Below are 18,281 nucleotides of genomic sequence, written 5' to 3'. Positions count from 1 at the left end.
GAGCGTGAGAGCCTTCCGTCTCTCGGCAAAGGAATTCGCGAGAATTGGCCCGTGCTCGAGACTCCTCGCAGCCATCGGAGCGCGAGTCGGTCGATGGCTCTTGCTCTCGGCAAATTGCCGGTAGGCCGGTGCGCCCCTATCGATCGCCGAAGGAATCCCTACGACGGCTTGCTCGGGCGAAGCGAACGACGTCGCGGCAGAAAGCAGTGGGGGCCGGACGGTGCACCGGCCGGCTCTCTCGAAGTAGGCTCGCCCGAGCTGCCCGCGCACTCGGAGGAAGACCTGCGGCGCGGCCTGCCGCCCGCGGGTGCAACGTTGCCCGTGACCTCGGGCGCGGACGCGCGCGTGTACGGAAGAAAGCTTCGCGCCTCGAATACCTGAGTTCCTCCTTCGCTAAATGCACCCGGGATAATTGGATTCGGGTGGGATTTAGCCGATGGAAGACGATTATGCGTTTACGCAATTAATCAGCCTGATCGGGAAGACGGCGAGCGGGGCTCCCGTCTTTCGAGTGTGCGAACCGTCGGACTAATCTCAAGGACGTGATTTTTCGGTGTGCGCGTGCGCGTGCTTCGATTTCATAGATGCGTGACGACAGACATTCCAATGATTCTTTTTCTCCCCTCTCACATTTTTGCGTTTGTATCTCTGTTCTGCGAACACAGCTCGCAGCTACCGCCCAATGCTTCAACCTTCTAGATTTCGAAAATTCGCCTCGCTTCTGAAAAAAACGCACGCGCCTGATTAATGGGTCGTCTCGTTTGCGCTCCGCGGGGATTTCATCTGCATTCTAGAAACGGTTCCACGATACTGTATCGTGTCGCTTCTATTCAAATTGAAAAATGGAAGAAAAAATCTTCCTTTCACTTTGACTGTATTCACTCGCAAAGCGCAGGCGTGATCCGAGCCAGTCGAGAAATTGAGACGTTCCAACTGACACGTATCGATAAATCATATATTTGCCGTCAAACATGTGTGCGAGAGAATGATAAATTTCGTGGAGCGTTGCGAAAAGAAGCAAGAAAAAAGCAGTTGCTCTGCGATTACGATAAAAAAAGACCGACAGATCTGAAAGAAGCACGTTGCCAAAGTTCAATTAAAAGTCAAATCTCGGCAAATGTAGCGAGGGAAGAAACGGCCGAGATGAAAAAGTAAAGAAAATAAAATTGCCATCTCTCCCTGACTAGCGATTTATAGAGATTAGCATTCCCTACGGGCCAAAGAATAAACGTTTTGCCGATACACTCGTTATCTCTCCCCCTCTGCTTCAGTGCCGTTACGTCGTATTTTACAAATTTAACTTTCCTTCTTTTTTCGTTGAAATTTTCGTTTTTTACTTCGCTTCTGCGTGTAATCGAAAGCGAAAATTTTCAATTGGATGTTGTATAATTGTCGCTCCGTCCGCGCGTTTCGGCCAGTTTGCAAACGTCAATTGAGGCATGAAGTGAATAATTGCGAGGAATTACCGTAGAAGCACGATGGTTTTACATAACGGTGCAAAATTGTTTCCCTGTGAAACGCTTTTCATACACCACCAGTGTTTTTAGAGTCTTTCGAATGAAAGAAAGGCCGATTTATTCTGTCGAGGTGACGAGCTTATTAAAATAGTACGTAATATTTTCGGACGCATGGTCGCCTAGTTTCGCAATATACCGGCGTTGAAAAGCCAAAAGCCGAGCTCTTTCCATGCTCTCTTAAGTTGTTTGATTGACGCTTTGTTGATCGTATAATCGAACTACCATCCGCAATAAGTTGACGTTCCTCGCTCCAAAGCACAATAAAAACAATTGTCGACACGTTACGTTCAGTCGTTGCGTGCGAGAAGAAAAAACAACACACCATTGACAAATGAATCATCGTCGGCGAGCAACTTTCGGGACTAACGGCTAATTGTATGCAAATTGAATTTTTAACCGTTCCCTAAGCGCGATGGATCAATCGCCAGTGAATGATTGCTCAGCGAACCTCCCAAAGCAACCATTTCCACTGATCGCAGTGAATTTTTCATCGAACGTGTGTGCGTGTTTTTTTCGCATCGTCAGGAAAACAAAAACAGCCAAGTTTCGCGTACAGATATCTACGGTCAATTACTTTAGCCCCTCAAGGCTTCTCTCTCTCTCTCTCTCTCTCTCTCTCTCTCTCGATCTCTCGGAGTAAAAGTTTTTCACTCGCGAGCAGCGGCGGAACCAATCAACGACTCGCACATACTCCTGGGAAATATCGTGTCTCGCAACAAACAAGTTGATCGAGAAGGATGCTGCATTCTCTTTTGGTCGCTTGTAAACAAGAGGCCGCGAACGAGGCGCTCTCTTACGTAAAAGGAGAGAGAGAGAGAGAGAGAGAGAGAGAGAGAGAGAGAGAGAGAGAGAGAGAGAGAGAGAGAGAGAGTGAGAGAGATAAGAAAAAGCCTCCTCTTCCGCTTAACGCTGAATAATTTTGCCTTGGCGAGTTCGTGACCCAGAAAGAAGCAGCAGGCGGAAGAGCTCGATCGTCTCCCGATCGCAATAGAAACGAGTCAGCTGTTCCGCGCGCAACGATCCTCCAGGGCCGCGCGGCGCGCGCCGCGCTGGCGCACGGGCGAAGCAGCCGAGCGAGGCGGCCGAGAGGTTCGACGAACCTACGCTCGCGAGATCCGGCCGAAAGATATTTTGGTCGGACGGCCGCGGCAGCGCAGCGCGCGCGCCTCGTCAGGTCGATACTGCCGCCGATCGAGCCCGCCGGCGGCAGTGACAACAAACAACAGTCCGACTATTTTTACCAGCTCCGCCGGCCGCTGTTCGCGCGCCCGTGGCGCGACGACGCTCTTGCCCCTCGGAGTCGCCGGCGGCGCGCGATTACCTTGCCACGGAGTCGGGCACGAAGATGTTCCACCAGGAGGGCCTCTTTTGCCTGACGCTGTACGGCTCCTCGGCGACGCCGTCCTCGCTGCTCTGCTGCGCGACGCCCTTCCTGCGCTTGCGCTCCGCCTTGGGCGGCTTGCCGACCAGCGGCTGCCACGACTTCCTGCGGCCCTTCTTCGGGCCGTCAGCCGCGGGCGGACTCGCGGGCGCCTCGCCGCAGCCGAGCTCCTCGGCGAGCGAGTCGTGCGACACGTAGAAGACCGAGCCGCGCCGGGCGCTCGCCTCGCTGCTGCGCCGCTTCTGTTTGTTTTCCTTCGCGCCGTTCTCCTTGTCCTCGGCGCTCGAGAAGATACTGGAGCGTCGCGCCTTCTGCAGGAAGCTGTCGCGCTTGGCCTTCAGGTCGTCGAGGACGCTGTGGCGCCTGGCCGCGCCAGGGGCCGCGGGCTTCTGCAGGGCGCGCACCGACTCGGCCAGCTCGAACGCGCCCAGCGGGCAGACGGCGTCGACGAGGGCTGGTATGGAGTTGGTCGAGGCGAACTTGGGCGACGGCGTGGTCGGGCCGTAGCCATTGTTGCTCTCCGCGCTTATGTACATGCTGCTCAGTTCCATGCTATGCCTGCGCACTGTCGGCAGAGTCGTACGATCGGTCACCGAGTGCTTCGAGTGCACCGCCGGCATCGCTCTGCCTGCCGGTCTCGCTGCTGCGGAATCGACGTCGCCGAGGAAAGAGGAAGAGAGAGAGCGAGAGAGAGAGAGAGAGAGAGAGAGAGAGAAATTTGGGCACACACGTCGTTCGCTCCTGACACACGGACGCAGACTGGTTCGCGCTCGTGCTGCTCTCCGTGTGTTTACAAGCCGCAAAGACGCTCGTGTGCGCAATGAGCCGCGAGAGGGAGAGACGCCAAGGCAGAGCGCAACCAGCTGCAGCTCCGCGTCTCCCGCTCCCTCTCTCGCTCTCCCTGCGACCGTCTCTCCGTCGGTCGGTCGTCAATTTACCCAATGACAAGTGGTCGCTCTGTCGCAGCGCGAGGCAGCCGACGAAAAACGGAGGCTCCGCGCGGCTCGTGCAAGGCGAAGCCGCCGTGGTGCTCGCCGCTGGCAGGTCGCTGCGGTGAAAGCGGCCGCAGACGGAGGGACCCGCTGCTCTACTCGCGCACACGGCTCACTAGGGCGCGCACTGTCGACGACACACGCGCACGGGCGGCTGGCCTCGCTGCCGACATTGCTCTCGAGGCCCCGCGACTCGACGACGACGACGACGACGACGACGACGACGACGACGACGACGACGACACGATCCGTTCGCACGCAGGACGACGCAACCGACAAAGCGCGCGCTGGCGACTCGATGCGCTACGTACTAAGCGCGAGTCGGCCGCGCCACTTGTATTTATACGGAGCGCTTCCCTCACTCCGCAGCCGCCAGCTCCTTCTCCTACCGCTCGGCCGAGCGCGAGGAGTGCCGCGGCGACCGGTTCGCCGCCGCCCGGCGGGCTGTCACCTCGAGCCGAAGCGCACCTGCCGCGACTCTTGTCGGCGAGCACCCTCGCCGCGACGCCGCCTCGAGCGCGGCGACGGCCACCCCGGCGCGGACCGGGCCGGGACCGGGCCGGTCGATCGGCCGCCGCCGGCGACTCGGGCGCGCGGCCAAAGACGTCGCGCCTCGGATGAGCTTCTCGCTCCCAGGCTGTGGCGCATCGATTCGGCGCCGACTCTCGTTGCGTGTCGCCCTCCACGCCGTAAACACGTAAATGCCGATGCTCGCTGACGATCGATCGAGAGTGCACGCGCGCCGCTCGCGGCAGGCTCTCGCGGGCAGGTTCGTTGAACCTTATCTTGCGTTTTCTCCTTTCTCGTTGATGCTGATCTGGCCGATCGACGGCGACGGCGACAGGCGCCGCAGTAAACATCTTGCCTCGGCGTTTCTTCGAACTGCGGCAGCGCGCCCAATCTGATTTATTGATTCGGATAAGGCGCAGCGACGAGCTGCCGATAGACTCTTTTCGGAGTATCGGATGTGAGGATTAGCCGGGGGCGAGCTTACCGAGCGATAAGCTGCTTTGCGCGATGATGAGCAGTCGCCGTGACGGCTGTCCGTCTATGCGACGCGCCGGAACAGCTTGCTCCTCCATCACGAGCGGAGCTCGTACGCGCGTGGCCGCTCGCGAGACAAGAGCGGCTCGCGCGTCGCCGCCGCGACGGCATGTGCAATCGCGGTGTTTTTCTCCGCGCGCGCTGCCTCGGCCGATTCCCGGAGCCCTTAATGCCTGCCTTATCGCGGCCGCGCGAATGCGACAATTATCAAGATGCGCGCGAGCTCTTTTACGATCGCGCACTGACAAATCAAAACAGCAAGCCAGCACCCGAGGAGGACGATCAACGATGCGCTCATACCTATAATTGTCGCGCGCTGCACACATGCGGATTGATAACAGTGCGCTCGCGCTCGACGATATCTCTCGTTGAATTCCGAATAAGGTCACCATCGCCGAGATGAGCTGTTACGTAATGCTTGAACGAAGAGACAACGGCAGACGAAAAATCACGGACGTTGCAGCGTGTTATAGGAGGACGGCCTTCGAGGAGAAGACGCGTCGTGCGCGCGCGGGCTACTCGTTGATTAATTGGGGGAATCGAATTAAGAGGACTTGCCTTTGCGTGTTTTCGTGAGCGACGACCGCGACGAAGACACTCAATTGACGGCAGAAGCCTGCTAGATCCTCTCTCTCTCTCTCTCTCAGCGTGCACCGCTAAGTTGGCAAATTGTTTGCACGCGAGAGTCGCACGTGCGCGCTCGACGCGTATCTCTCTCTCTCTCTCTCTCTCTCTCTCTCTCTCTCTCTCTCTCTCTGTTCTGTTGTTTTTCGACGATGCATAATGGAGCTTTTGTGTTCTGGAGAAATTGAATTTGACTATGATGCAGAAGCAGACGGAAACAAAGATATCTGGGTCGTCAAGCTTTACATTTTGAAAAACAAAAAAAATTAAAAGCTCGCGTTACGACGACGAGATGGAAACTTTTTCACGTTTCGTTTCTTCAAATTTAATTTACGCCGCTCGTAAATTATCTGGTTATAACACGTGAGCATACAAGCGATATTTATTGCCCCGCTGCGCCTTAGACGCGCTCGAAAACAAAGAAAAGCGCAAAAACACGTTTCAGTTTCAGTTAGGGTAGCCCGTGCTAACGTTGCGCGCTCGAGAGCGTCGGAAAAAACGGAAAAATAAAGAAATAAAAAAAATAACGCGCACAGTCCTCGGCGGCAAAAGGACGCGAGCGAGAGATAACGAGATTGTCGGTTTACGACGACGAGACGTCGAACGTATGGGCGACTCGAGTCGCAGTCGCGGTCTCGTACGTCGTGAAATCGCGCATCGGCGAGTTCCGCGACGAGTAACGCGTAACGAGCGCAGCGGCGAAGACATTGATATGATACGTGGGCATTCGACGGTGCACGCATATTTACCAGCGCGACGAACGCCTCGCGCTCCTCGCGTATTCGAAAATACAAGCAACTTCTGGCGAGATTTACGACTGGTCGCGGCTTGGAGAGACTCGCTAACGTCGAGCTTCTCAGTTTTCCACGCGGGTATGCGAATACGGCGTAACTGGCGCGCGACGTACATCGAGCCCGCGAGCGTGGATAAATCTCGCGATAATATCTCGCGAGCCTCTTCACGAAAGTCACTCTCGCCGGCAGCGCTGGCGAACACTTTCGTATCCTTTATCGCTTTGTGGCGCGGCGAGCAGCCGGGCGGCTGGAATTCAAATTGGAGCGTCCACCTTTGCGAGAGCGAGCGCTTCGTAACGCACAGGTGCATCGCCAGAGATAAACGGCCGAGGCGAGGTTCTTCCCGCGAGTCGCGGCCGAAGCGCGATAAGAGAAATCGTTTGATCGAGGCTCCGCGCGCCTACAAGTTGTAATTCAGCTGTCGTCCGATTTTCGGATCAAGGCTTGCCATTATCGCGATTACGCGCGCGTGTACGAGCATCGCTACCCTGGAACTTTTCACCGTCGAGCGCGGTTTGCAAGACTTGGGAGTGCCCGGGAAGTCGAGCTTTCGCTCCGCTCGCCTCGGAAACTCGGCGAAGCAAGCGCAGATTCGCGCGACGACAAAGCGAGCCGAGTGGCGCGATGTCGCGTCACGCGCGCAGAAGAAATGGATCACCGCATGAAAGAAGAATTGCGAGAGAGAGAGGGGGGGGGATTAACCAATTGAGAGTGTGTCCGTGCCAATTGCAGCGACTCGTCGCCGTCGTCGCTCACCGCGGACTCTTTGAATGGGTCGCTGCTTTCGCGCGAGTTACGTTCCATCTAGCCATCATATTGTTAGGACACGTTCATCGCTGTTTGTTCTATAATCAGAGCCCCTTGTCCGACGTTCTTGACGCTCACGCGTGCGATATATTGCGCTGTTCTACTCTTTTTCTTTTCGTCGCAGACACTTTGTATTCGCGATTGAAATCCTTCCGGAACCAAGATCTGCGCTTTGACGGGCGACTCGCTTGCCCTGCGCCTCGTCGGTCGTGAAACTTCCGTTTGCCGTCTATTTTCACTCGCCGAATCACCGTTTGTCATTGGAGTTCGCTCGGCAAACATTCGCTTAAGTGTCTTCGCGATCGTCGTTTCGGAAATATCCAAGCGAATAAAAAGTCTAATATTAAGACCCGATCGCGCATAACGGAGCGGGACGAACGGCCAAACGAGCCTCGAGGCTGCAGGCGGCGCGGGTGTTGTTCTCCGAAGGCGTCTGGCGCTGGCGAGCGACACCGAGACGGCGGTTCGCATATTAATAAAGGAAGGTTGCTGCGAGGTCGTTCTCTTTGATCGAGAGTAATTATCCATCAAGAGGATTGCCGTACGTGCGGGCCCGCGTGAGCGCTTAACCGAAGATCAATTACGTTGCTGCTGCTGCTGCTGCTGCTGCTGATGCTACTGTTGCGCGCACGCGTCAACACTGTCGCGCCGCTGTACACCAAGTGTTTGCTCGACTTACCGTGCGTCCCGCTGACTGTCGCGAGATACGGTCTACGTCCGAAGGAGAGCTACTCACCAAGAACAGAAAAGAAGGCCGGGATCAGTGCTGAACGGTCACTCGGCGTTGGCCGAGGCGGCCGGTATGCGGCTGCGCGCAATCGAAATGGACTCGGCGAAACGCCCGCTTGAATGCTAAACGCTCTCCCTCTCTCTCTCTCTCTCTCTCTCTCACGGTGATATGCGGCGCGCACAGGCGCACAATGGACAAGCGAGCGAGAGAGGAATGCCTAATGCAATGCGCGCGGCCGGCGGTTGCGACGCGCCGGCTTCGATCGCGTTGCCCGGCGGCCGGACACCAATGCGATATCTTTAGCGATCAGGACCACAGGCGGCCGAGTACTCGCCCCGCCGCGCGACCACGAGCCTCTCTTCGGCTCCATTGTCGATTCGCACGTGCAAACTTTGGTGCCTCGCAGGCGCCCGCCCAATCGTTCCGCGAGCGCTCTAATCGATGTGTATGGCCCATTGCCGTACCTCTCGCTCCTTGCGCGCCGATTGTCATTGTCGCGCACCCGTTTCACTTTGCGAATTTCGTTTGCCTTCGGTGCGTCCGTTCGAGCGCTTTCATTTCGCGAAGAGACCCGCACCGGTCGTCGATTGGAGAACGCTCCTCATCGATCGACGTTGTTCGACGGAAAAAAATGAAAAGATGAAAAAATGAAAAAAAAATCACAGCAACAAGCGTGGAAGCTTCGCACGCGGACGAAAGTCCGGTTTCTCGCGAAGAGAAATTGCGCTGCGCGCTCGTGAATTTCCCTGGACGACGTTGACGGCGTCGACTTTCCTGGCGCGGCGGCGCGCGGCCACGGAAACCTGTTTCTCGGCGAGGCTAAAAATAACCTTCTTGGAAGCCGACCGATCCAAGAGTTCGACGCTTCTTCGCTCGACGGCGCGCGTGCTTCGGAGAGAGGTACGCGCGACTTGCTTATTGTCTCGCGAGAGGGCGTTTTTCGGGTGAAAGCAGGTGGCGATCGCAGCCAGCGCACCTCTCCCCTTCGCCGGGGCACGCGCGTCGCGCGCGATCAGCGACGGCGGATTTGAAAGCCGCTCGGTCGGCCGGCTTCCGCGTTAATAACCCACGCACGTGGCCGTTTTGCAATCTGAAATATTAAGGAGCCTTTGCCTCGTCGGCACCGCACGCGCTTATTCCTCGAATGAAAAACGCTCAAGCGGGTCAAGAGAACAGTGTTGCGCTTGGCGGCTGATACGATGGAAAAAAAAAACAAATAACACGTATATTTTCGGCGCGTGGCATTAAAACGTTCGGCTCGCGAGAATGAACGACTCCGAATCGTTGATTCTGCCGCTCGCTTGGGTCTCTAGCGATAGCCGATAATGAGAAAACAAATTTTTTCTCTCTCTCTCTCTCTCTCTCTCTCTCTCTCTCTCTCTCTCTCTTTCGCTGCGCTGCTCGCAGTCCTTGGGCTTTGCGAGTGTTGTTCATGGCGAAAACTCTCGATTGTCAGAAATACCACTTGCTCTCCCGCGCGAAGGCCCGTCTCAATCAATTGCGCTGGCATTTATCTTGAAGTTGTTTATTTTGGGTGACCGACGCAAAAGGAATGCCGCGACAACGATTGACTCCAAGTTTCATTCTGCACCCAGCAACGTGGAGCACCAGCGCGTTCAACGATCTTTCGGGCGGTCGGATAAATATCAGCGCAGCGCGAGTCGCCGTGTGCCAGAGAGGCGATCCGTGCCTCGGCAGCGGCAAATCCAAGCCAAGATTGATACGCAGCTCGACAGCGAGAATCGAGCCGCGAGCACGCCAGATAAGCTCGGACTCGCAACGATTGTCGCGCGGCACGTGTTCGGGAGAGACGCGGACCGACCAAGTCGTGGAGCAGCCTTGAGACGCGATTAAAAACGGCGCGCGCGCTAACAGGTGGCTGCGAAATAGCTCGCATGATCGAACGGCCATTGCAGCCTCGCGCGCGACGAGCAGATGGCGCGCGACTTTCTTCTCGCTCGAGGGCATTAAAACGCGCAACTTCCTCGAGGCAATCGTCGCGTTATGCAGGCTGCTTCTTTTTTAAGTCCAGAAACAGATGTGCCTGCTCCGCCGATAGCGACACAAAAGCGCCTAATTGGCTTGCGCGTTGCCGCGTATACGGGCTCTCCGAACGAGCAGCGAGACGCATTCATTTTACTGCCAGACATTGAAACGCTTGCGCGCGATAAGCGCGTGTTTTGCGCTGTTTCCGAATGAATTGTCGAGCGGAATGCCGTCTGGATGGGGGAAAAAGGGACCTATTTTTCGTTCGTCTGCCGCATTCCCCGCAGTGCGCGGGAACAATGCGCCTTTCCGACAGCCTTGCCGGCAGCAGTGACGTCGCGTTCCCGAAAAGCTCTCGTCGATTCGGCGTAAGGTCGCCGAGGCAAGGTGCAATATCCGCGCGTCTCCGCGAGCCCGCATTGCCTGGTCTTTCTCGCGAAAGCGCCACAGCTAACGAGCGATAACTAACTGCTCGATTACCAAATCGAAGTGATAATCCGCGTGGGCGAGGCCACTGGCATAAGGAGAGTTACGCGCCGGGCGTTCGCACTCGTTAGCGCACTCGCGGCACAGCGGTGCGAGCGTAACGAACGCGAGTAACGGTTAATTAGCGCAGCTGCCACTGCCCCGCCGTGCGCTGCTCGCAAATTTATCTCGCTCCCGTTCTCGCGAGACGATTCGCTCGTTTTTACCTTGCCAACGGCGAGGAAGGAACGCGAACGCGCGCCATGCAAATCGATCGGACGATCGTGTCGGCTAATTTCTATTTCGCTCAACCTGCCAGGAAGGAGCGTGTAACGCGATACGCTCAAAGTACAATCGCTTTGCACGCGATTTCGTTACGAACACTCGGGCCCGACTCGCACTCCACTGGTATCGTCCGCGCGTTGGTGGCGGGCGTAGAGAGAGAGAGAGAGAGAGAGCGCGTGTGCTCAAGGTCAGGTGTAATCAATATTTCGGCTTCTGTCGCAGAGGGTGCGCCGTGCGCAGGGGGCTTCTCTCGCTCTCCTCGTGTATAATACGCGGTACAAGCGAGGGCGAGGCGTGCTGAATACACACACACGCGTGTACGTGCGATTATACGTGTATTCCGCCGCCGACTTTGATCCGATAACAATGCGTTGCGACGCTCGCATTCTCGATCGAAAGTCACGACTGTTCGGCCGCGAACGCGAGGCGCGACGCGAAATGAAAATGAGGCCAGCAACGAGGAAGGCAGATATGCAAATCGAGAGATTGGTCCGGAGGGGCGCAATCTCCGCGGCGGCGGCGGCGGCGGCGGCGAGGCGCTGGTGGCAGCACGCGACGCTGATGCAGCGACGCGCGCCCCGTTCGACTCCGGCGGAGCTTTTCACGGCCGGCCCCCCTCTTCGCGACGACGGCCACAACGACGAGACGGCGACGACGGAGCTTCGCGGTACCTATATGCTTGGCCCGTTTACCCACTGACCTTCCCGCGCCTACCGGCGCTGCCTATACAAGCACGATACTTGGCGCGTCGCGCGCGCGCATCCTCTCGTTGCTTTTCCTCTGCTGCGCGTCGCATCGCGAGGCTCGTCGTTCCGGGTGTGTCGCTCGTCCGTCGAGCCCACGCGTCGGACGGACGCCTGCTTTCCGCGTCGCTAGGCTCTTGGCGTACGCCCCGGTCGATCGTCCGATTGGGGGGCATCGTTGCACACTCCTCCGCCGCGCTCCCGCGGCAAGCACCACTGCTCGCCAAGGCTAGTCTTGAAACTTGGTCAGCGCCATCGACCGATTTCTACGCCTGATCCGCGCTCGCGACGTAAATAGGAGAGTTACGCGCCGACATTCCGGGCAGAGCAAAGACAGTCGTCGCTTCCTCGGCCGCCGAGCCTCGTCCGCTGTAGCTGCCTCTTCTGTCGGTCACATAGTTGCGCGCACACCCCAGGGAGACTCGGAGGTCGACGTCCGCCGGGGTTTCCCTTCCGCAGCTCTCGACATTTCGCTGGCAGGATATTTGGTTCAAGGCTCCTGCAGCAGCAGCCTGCTCGTGCACAGTGCTGCCGAAGAGTGGTTATCCTTCCCACCTCGGCCCGAGACACGAATAAAAGCCTCCTTCGCGAAATTCAAGAGAGAAAGGCCAGCGAGATTCTTGATAGAAGCCGAAACATCGCGAAGGACGCGCGCGCCAGCGAACAATCACTATTGCGCGCGCGGACCCTTTCGCCGTTGTTTTCGTTCTCTCGCTTCGCCGAGTGGACGCACGCGGCGCCCGTTGAATCGGCCGCGCGTCCCTCGGGCGGCGGTGCGGGGGAGGGGGCAGGCGGGATTTTCAGGCGTGCCGAGCAGCACAGAAATACCGATTCCGGGCGGCCTGCGGCCGAGGATCGACGATGGACTGCACGCCGCGGCATTGGAATATTTAGATTGGCAACTCCTTGGCCTTAAGGGAACGCGAGCTACGCTTTGTTTAATCCACCGCCTCTGCCCTCAATTTGCTTTTAGCCGCGAGATCGCGTGCGCGCAGGGAGATAACATCCATTCTTTTTTCGTTTTTGCTCGCAGATTTTAATGTAGTTCGCACTCGCACTCGGCTACGCTATATTTATTTGCATTTTATCGTTCGGATACTCGTATTTCGTCGGAGAAAGTAAGCGCACGGTCGCGTTTCGTGTGGACGGAGGGGAAGAAATTGGACTCTCCGATCCTCGTTTTCGCAGGTATCCAATCGATTCTCGGAAGCACTTATAGGCAATTTGTTCTTCGAAATTCCGGCGACCGATTAAGTCTGGTCGATAAGATGTACAGATTAGTCCAAAGTTAACCATAATTCAGGAATAAATGTGACGCCAGTTAAACAAGCCGCAGTGAAATGGAAAAGCGTCTGCGCACGCAAACAACGACGATTATGTATCGGTCGCCAGTCGATCGATCTATTACGACCCGAGCACCAAGAAAAAAAATTGTCTCATCAACGTTATAGCGCGCGTTTCTTATCGAGTCTCTCTCTCTCTTTCACGAAAACCACATTTTTCAATTGACCTACAGCACGACCGATCGATAATCGATCAGTCGCGTGCGTCTATACTCGCGCTCGATGCGAAATACCTATCGTCCGTTAAACGAAAGGGGGGGGGGGGGGCAAAGAGGGAAAGAAGGAGGCTGAGTTTGGCGATAATTAAAAAAATGTCGACTCGAGCACGACACAACGAGAGCGAAGTTCGTGCGGCATTGGATTCCGGTTGGGCTCTCTCTCTCTCTCTCCCCGTGCCGGAAGACGCGTTATTTCGCCTGGCTCATATCGACACTCGAGGCCGCGCGCTCGGGCCGCACCGCGAGCTGGCCATGAAATATATGGGTCAATGGCATAATATCGACAACGACCGAGATGTGTGCGCGCGCGCGCGGAGCATCCGCGTGTCGAGAAATGGAGCGCGTCGACAAAAAAAAGGAAAAGAAAAAATGCCAGCGCACTCGGATGCGCCCCCCCCCCCCTCCCGCCCGCCTTTCCGCTCCTTCCGACACTCGCTCGCTTTCCCTCTTCGCGGGACGTTGATCTTCCCGTCGCACGCGCACGCTTATGGCGTTCGCTTTGCCGTGAACCTGCTCTGCCGTCGTTTCGACGTCTTTTACGCTGCTGATTCGCATTCCACGTCTGCTTCGAAGAGCGATATTTATTGAATTTCGCTGATGTTGCGCTGAACCAGTTGCGCAATGTTTCGTTAAACTATAGGGGGCCAGCGGAAATTGCGATCCGCGTAGCCCCGGGAACGATCTAATTAATTTTTCCCTTGCATACGAGTTTGTGCATCAAGCCATCGAGTTCGCCCTGCGTTACGCGGGACAAACTCTCCTATGAAAAGGCGTTTTCCGAAGCGTTCGCCGCGCTTCAATGATCTCAATGCCCGAGGCTAATCGAAATTCCGGGAACGAACGTTGCTACACAGTCGTAATTGAATATTTTTGATAACTCGAGAAAAGAAGCCAAGAAGAAAAAAATATATCGGTCAAAATAATTTGCGAATGACAAAACGGAGGGAAAATTGAGTTAATGGGCGGCAAACTTGAAGGCTCGGAAAAGGAGATGGCCGCGAGCACATCTTCAATAATAAAAGGAAAGAAGTAGCCCGTCGCTGGGACGTAACAAAGTTTAGCGCGCACTTAAAATGCAACACTGGGCAAAGAAAATACATTAAATAAATTTAGTAGTCGGACGTATGTGTGTGCGTACACATATATATGTGTATGTGCAAATACTCAAAAGTAGGTCAGTCCTTTAAAAGCTCGAAACTCGAGGAGGAGAGGAGCTCGGGCTGCTGAAGCATCGGTCAATTGAAATTCCAGCAAATCGGCAATGCCGCGCGTGATAAATGTGAATGGACAAGTTGTAGTTTGATAATTCAATTGCAACGGAAAGTTGACAGCTTAGAGTCGTCCGCAGGAGAAGCAGGTCGCTCAATGATTCACCTCGAGTTCGTTTCGGCTCGAATCAGTTGGCCGAACGCTTCTGCTGTGAAAATGCTCTAAGACGTCGCATCGTTATTTCCCACCCCCTGACCCTTCCTGGCGTGGAAATCAGTCGAGGAGACAGCGACCGTTTGGCTGTGCAAGTATTTTCCGTAACAGCACGACCGTCAGCCGGAGATGAGCTCGTTTGCGGAATGTAAAAGCGCGAGGCCACTAATTAAACTGGATTCGCGCGCTTACAATGGCGGCTCGCGCGAAGCGCCTCGTCCGGGGGAAGAAAGGGCCGAGTATTTTTCATCGGGATCGATTGCGCAGATCTGGAGCGGCAGATTCGGGAAATAATTGTCAAAGCAGATCGACAGCGTGGAGTTCATTAAAGCTTTAGGGCGACGACGTGGACGCGGCAGTCGGACGGGCCATTTCCGCCACTTGAATCTCTAATCTGAGTCGGCCTATCGACGAGCTGCTGGCTCTGTCGCCGCGAAGACCGAAGGTCGCGGAATGATATTTCTCGCTCGGTCGTTCTCTCGCGGATAGCTTGCCGCGCAAATAGCGACTTGAAATTAAACGAACGAGAGCGAGCCTCACCGATGACCTATTGGCAGGCGGCTGCGATACTACCTGTCAGCTCGATATGCGTCCTCTTTGTTTGTGTGTGTGTGTGTGTCTCTCTCTCTATCTCTCTTTCCCGCTCATGGAATCGCTCATGTTCTTTCGGCGGATAGGATGGGGAGCCACGTAAAAAATGGATGAGCGCGCGATCAAATGATTCGCTAAGTAGCGCGTATTACCGGAAGGGATAGGTATGGGAACGATTTGAAAAATCTAAAAATATCTGTCGCCGGGCCAAAGTAGCGTTGAATTGCTGGTGAGCTTTCCCTTCCGATCATCGAATCAAAGCGAGTGGACGCTTTAACGAAACCGATTGGCAAGCTAATTTCGCCGCCTCGTTCCCTTTCAAAGGAAACGAGGAGTCCTTGATTTCCTTTGTCGTCGTCGTTGTCGGCGCGACGCTGTAATGCGGAGGTATTGCATCGCGCAGCCGCCGATAATCCTAACGACGACGCAGGCTTAAACTGCCACTTTGGAAACTGATTAAAGTGAGTATCGATTCGATGCTACAGCTCCTAGCACGCCAGAATAAACTGGCTTTCCTATGGTTTTTTTATATTTTCTTTTTTTATTTTTCTTCTAGAAAGAAGGAAATGAAATATTGGTCAGGAGTTTTACTGCGAAAATTGCGGAAATCAAAATGGGGACGGCAATATTTCCGCTCCAGGCATCGAACGAGAAAGTCGGAAGGAATGAGATCGTTTTTTCTCCCTTTACGACCAAGTAAATTTTTTCGATTAAAGAAGAAGAGGGAGCGTGGAAGTTGAGGCGTTCGAATTCGAATTTGAAGGGGAGGTGCGAGCGTATCATTCACCCGGAAGTTTTCATTTGCCGCTTAAGCGCAAACAAGTTGGCAGTTGTCGAAACAGTTTGCCGAAGCCACACACGTCCGGCGTTATTTAAAACTTTATGCGTCCCCACCTCCAGTCTCTCATTCTCTCTCTCCCTCTGTCGAGTCGCGGTAAAAAAACAAATACGAACGAAAAAATAAACGCCCGTGAAAAAACCTTTAGTCCATCATATGGTGCGTATAACTTTCGTTTGGCACTGGGCATAGGTATAAACACAAAATAAAGTCACGCGCCCGCGCAGCCGCGGAAACGGCACGCGGTGAGAGCTTTTACAAGTATCGTATTATTCATTATCAGACGTTTCGCGTGAAACGATAAACCGTTCTCGGGGCGCGGCGTTTTGAGTGCGTTCAACGTATCGCCCGCGAGAAGGGCACGAGGGCTTGCGATGGCAGCGCCTTGTCGTCGCGAGTGCACGCTAGGGCCAACGACGCTGGATTGCCTTTGCTTCGAGCTCGTGATCGCGGTGACGGCAAGGTAAGATCTGAAATTGCTTAGTTGTCTTGCTGTTTTGCCTTCGCGACACCGTCGGCCGCCATGGGAAGCATCCCCGCGATCGTCTACGGAGCTATTCGAACGAATTTTGCGGAACGCCACTTTGTCGTGAAAATTTTCCGAAGCAACCGCTTTCCTTGGCGGCGCAAGCTCCGAGCGTCCAGAGAATTCATTCGAAAAACATTTGCCCTCGAAATATTTGCACGTTAACGGGCGGTCGCGGGATTCCGGAAGCTGGATAACAAGTCGACAATCGAAGCACCTGAACTCTCGCCTAACCCAACCCCGATCGAGGAGACCGGCGAGCTTCGTTCCTCTGCCTCGTCGGGGAGGTGACAAGAAAGCGATTTTCCGCTCTCGCTCGCATCCCTACCACAATTGTCGATCGGCGGGAACTCAGCTCTGCGTCCCCGCAGAAGATATCTGCAGGATCTAGCTCTGCAGGAGATAGCTTATCTCGGCCGGGAGGAGCAGACGCAACGAAACCAAGATCGCTAAGCAAACTCGGTCACAGCGCTGGCAACAAGGAAGCCAGCGGACTTTGGCGCGCTGGCAAACAGCGGCAAGTTGGTTTCTGCATCATTCATTTGTCAAGGAGCATATTTGCATGGGATCGCGCTCTGATGAGCCAAGTGCTGCTTGTGGGCAAGTTGCACGGCTGACGCCGCGACGGGGACGCATCGGGTATCGGTTGCCCAAGAGAGCTCGCCTGAATTATGGATTTTCATTACTTTGCTCGGGCCTCTTTCACGCTTCGTTTGGCCGCGGAGCTCCGATCGGCATTGCGGGGACATCGCCAAGCGAGTGCCAAGCCGTCATCCCGGAAGAGGAGTCGGGCCGCGCGGGCTACAGACCAGTGCGAATGCATACCGGGCGGGGAGAGCAAGAGTACTCACTGCCAGCTGAATCCACCGGTAATGCCGTCTCTGAGGCGGTCCTTGAGGCTGCGCTGCCTCGAGGGTCCAAGTCCAGGCAAGCCAGCCGCCGTGGGCGCGCCACCCCCGCCACCGGGGCTTTCGGATCTGTTGGGCGAGCCGCCGCCGGGTCCGTTCGTGAATAGAGCCATCTCGCTCGGCCAATCTCTCGCTCGGAGCTGCGCCTGTATACGGGCGGATGCTCGACTTCGTGGCGGCTTTTCACGAGGACGAGGCCGATGCCGACCACTCGGTAACCGCCGACGAGGCGCTAATACGTCCGCATCCTCGCATCCTGACCCTTATTCGACTCAATGGGCTAAATCACACACAGTTCATGAATCTTTACTGCGCCGCTATTAGCTTGTCTTTTCTTTCTTACGGGGGACTCGTTCAGCTCGAGAGACCTTTGAATTGGGGAGGGGGGGGGGGGGGGCTTATAGTCGCGATTCGACGAGCACTCGCTTCAAACTGGGTGCGCCAGCCAGCGAATCTGCGTCGAAGGTCCTCGTCCCCGTCTCGGCGAGCGAATGGCGCGCGAACCGCTCAAAAGTCAATTTAACTTTGAGCGAAGCGCTCGCTCTCGTGAATCTCCGATGAAGGGTCGGCGCGTTATATCCGGCAGTTGTCGTGCCAGTGCGCGCGTGCGCGCGATACGAGGAGAAAAAAGCAGAGAAACGTTGGGGTGCGACGCTGCATTTGACTGGCTGCCGATCGAGGCGCCGGTAAAACGTCGTGCGTCGCGCATCGTGCACGCCTCGAACAAGGCGAAGGGAAACTTAGCCGGCGGCCTGATCGTTGAGCTTAACGACGTGCCTCGTCGATAAAAGAAGGGTCTCGGAGAGAGGCGGGGGAAGGAACCATGGGCGAGCGCGGGCGCGCTTGTTACGGTTAATAATGCAACCGACGTGTAGCGGACCGGCAAATCACGCACTTTCACTTTATTGAAAAATTGATTCGACCGAGTTATTTATAGAGAGCCAGCCTCGAGCGCGAGCGCGGACGGCGGACCGACGCAAGGAGGGTTTACACAACCGCCAACAATGAATCACTCCTCGGGAATTGGAAAAATAACGCAACAACCCGTCGCCTATTTATTTCTCTGA

General features: G+C 55.7%; 1 protein-coding gene across 11 annotated transcripts in view; it reads right to left on the bottom strand.

The window, feature by feature from the left end:
* The window catches only part of LOC131670791 (oxidation resistance protein 1), a 63,888-nt gene that overhangs the window by 29,692 nt on the left and 15,915 nt on the right, over positions 1-18,281 (bottom strand). For 3 of the 11 annotated variants that reach the window (XM_058946708.1, XM_058946709.1, XM_058946710.1), the window contains exon 1: positions 2,839-3,669. The exons of 2 other annotated variants lie outside the window; for them this stretch is intronic. In XM_058946708.1, the coding sequence (XP_058802691.1) occupies positions 2,839-3,518 (680 nt within the window). In that variant the 5' untranslated portion in view covers positions 3,519-3,669. Of the gene's footprint in view, positions 1-2,838; positions 3,671-3,836; positions 4,190-17,157; positions 17,495-18,281 lie in introns of those variants that run through there. 6 more of the 11 variants (XM_058946704.1, XM_058946706.1, XM_058946707.1 and 3 more) reach the window with 5 other exon arrangements.

Source organism: Phymastichus coffea, unplaced genomic scaffold (assembly GCF_024137745.1).
Source record: "Phymastichus coffea isolate CEN01 unplaced genomic scaffold, Cenicafe_Pcof_1.1 PCOF00116, whole genome shotgun sequence".
NCBI lineage: Eukaryota > Metazoa > Arthropoda > Insecta > Hymenoptera > Eulophidae > Phymastichus > Phymastichus coffea.
The sequence above is the reverse complement of the archived record's forward strand: the minus strand, read 5'-3'. Positions and strand labels throughout refer to the sequence as shown.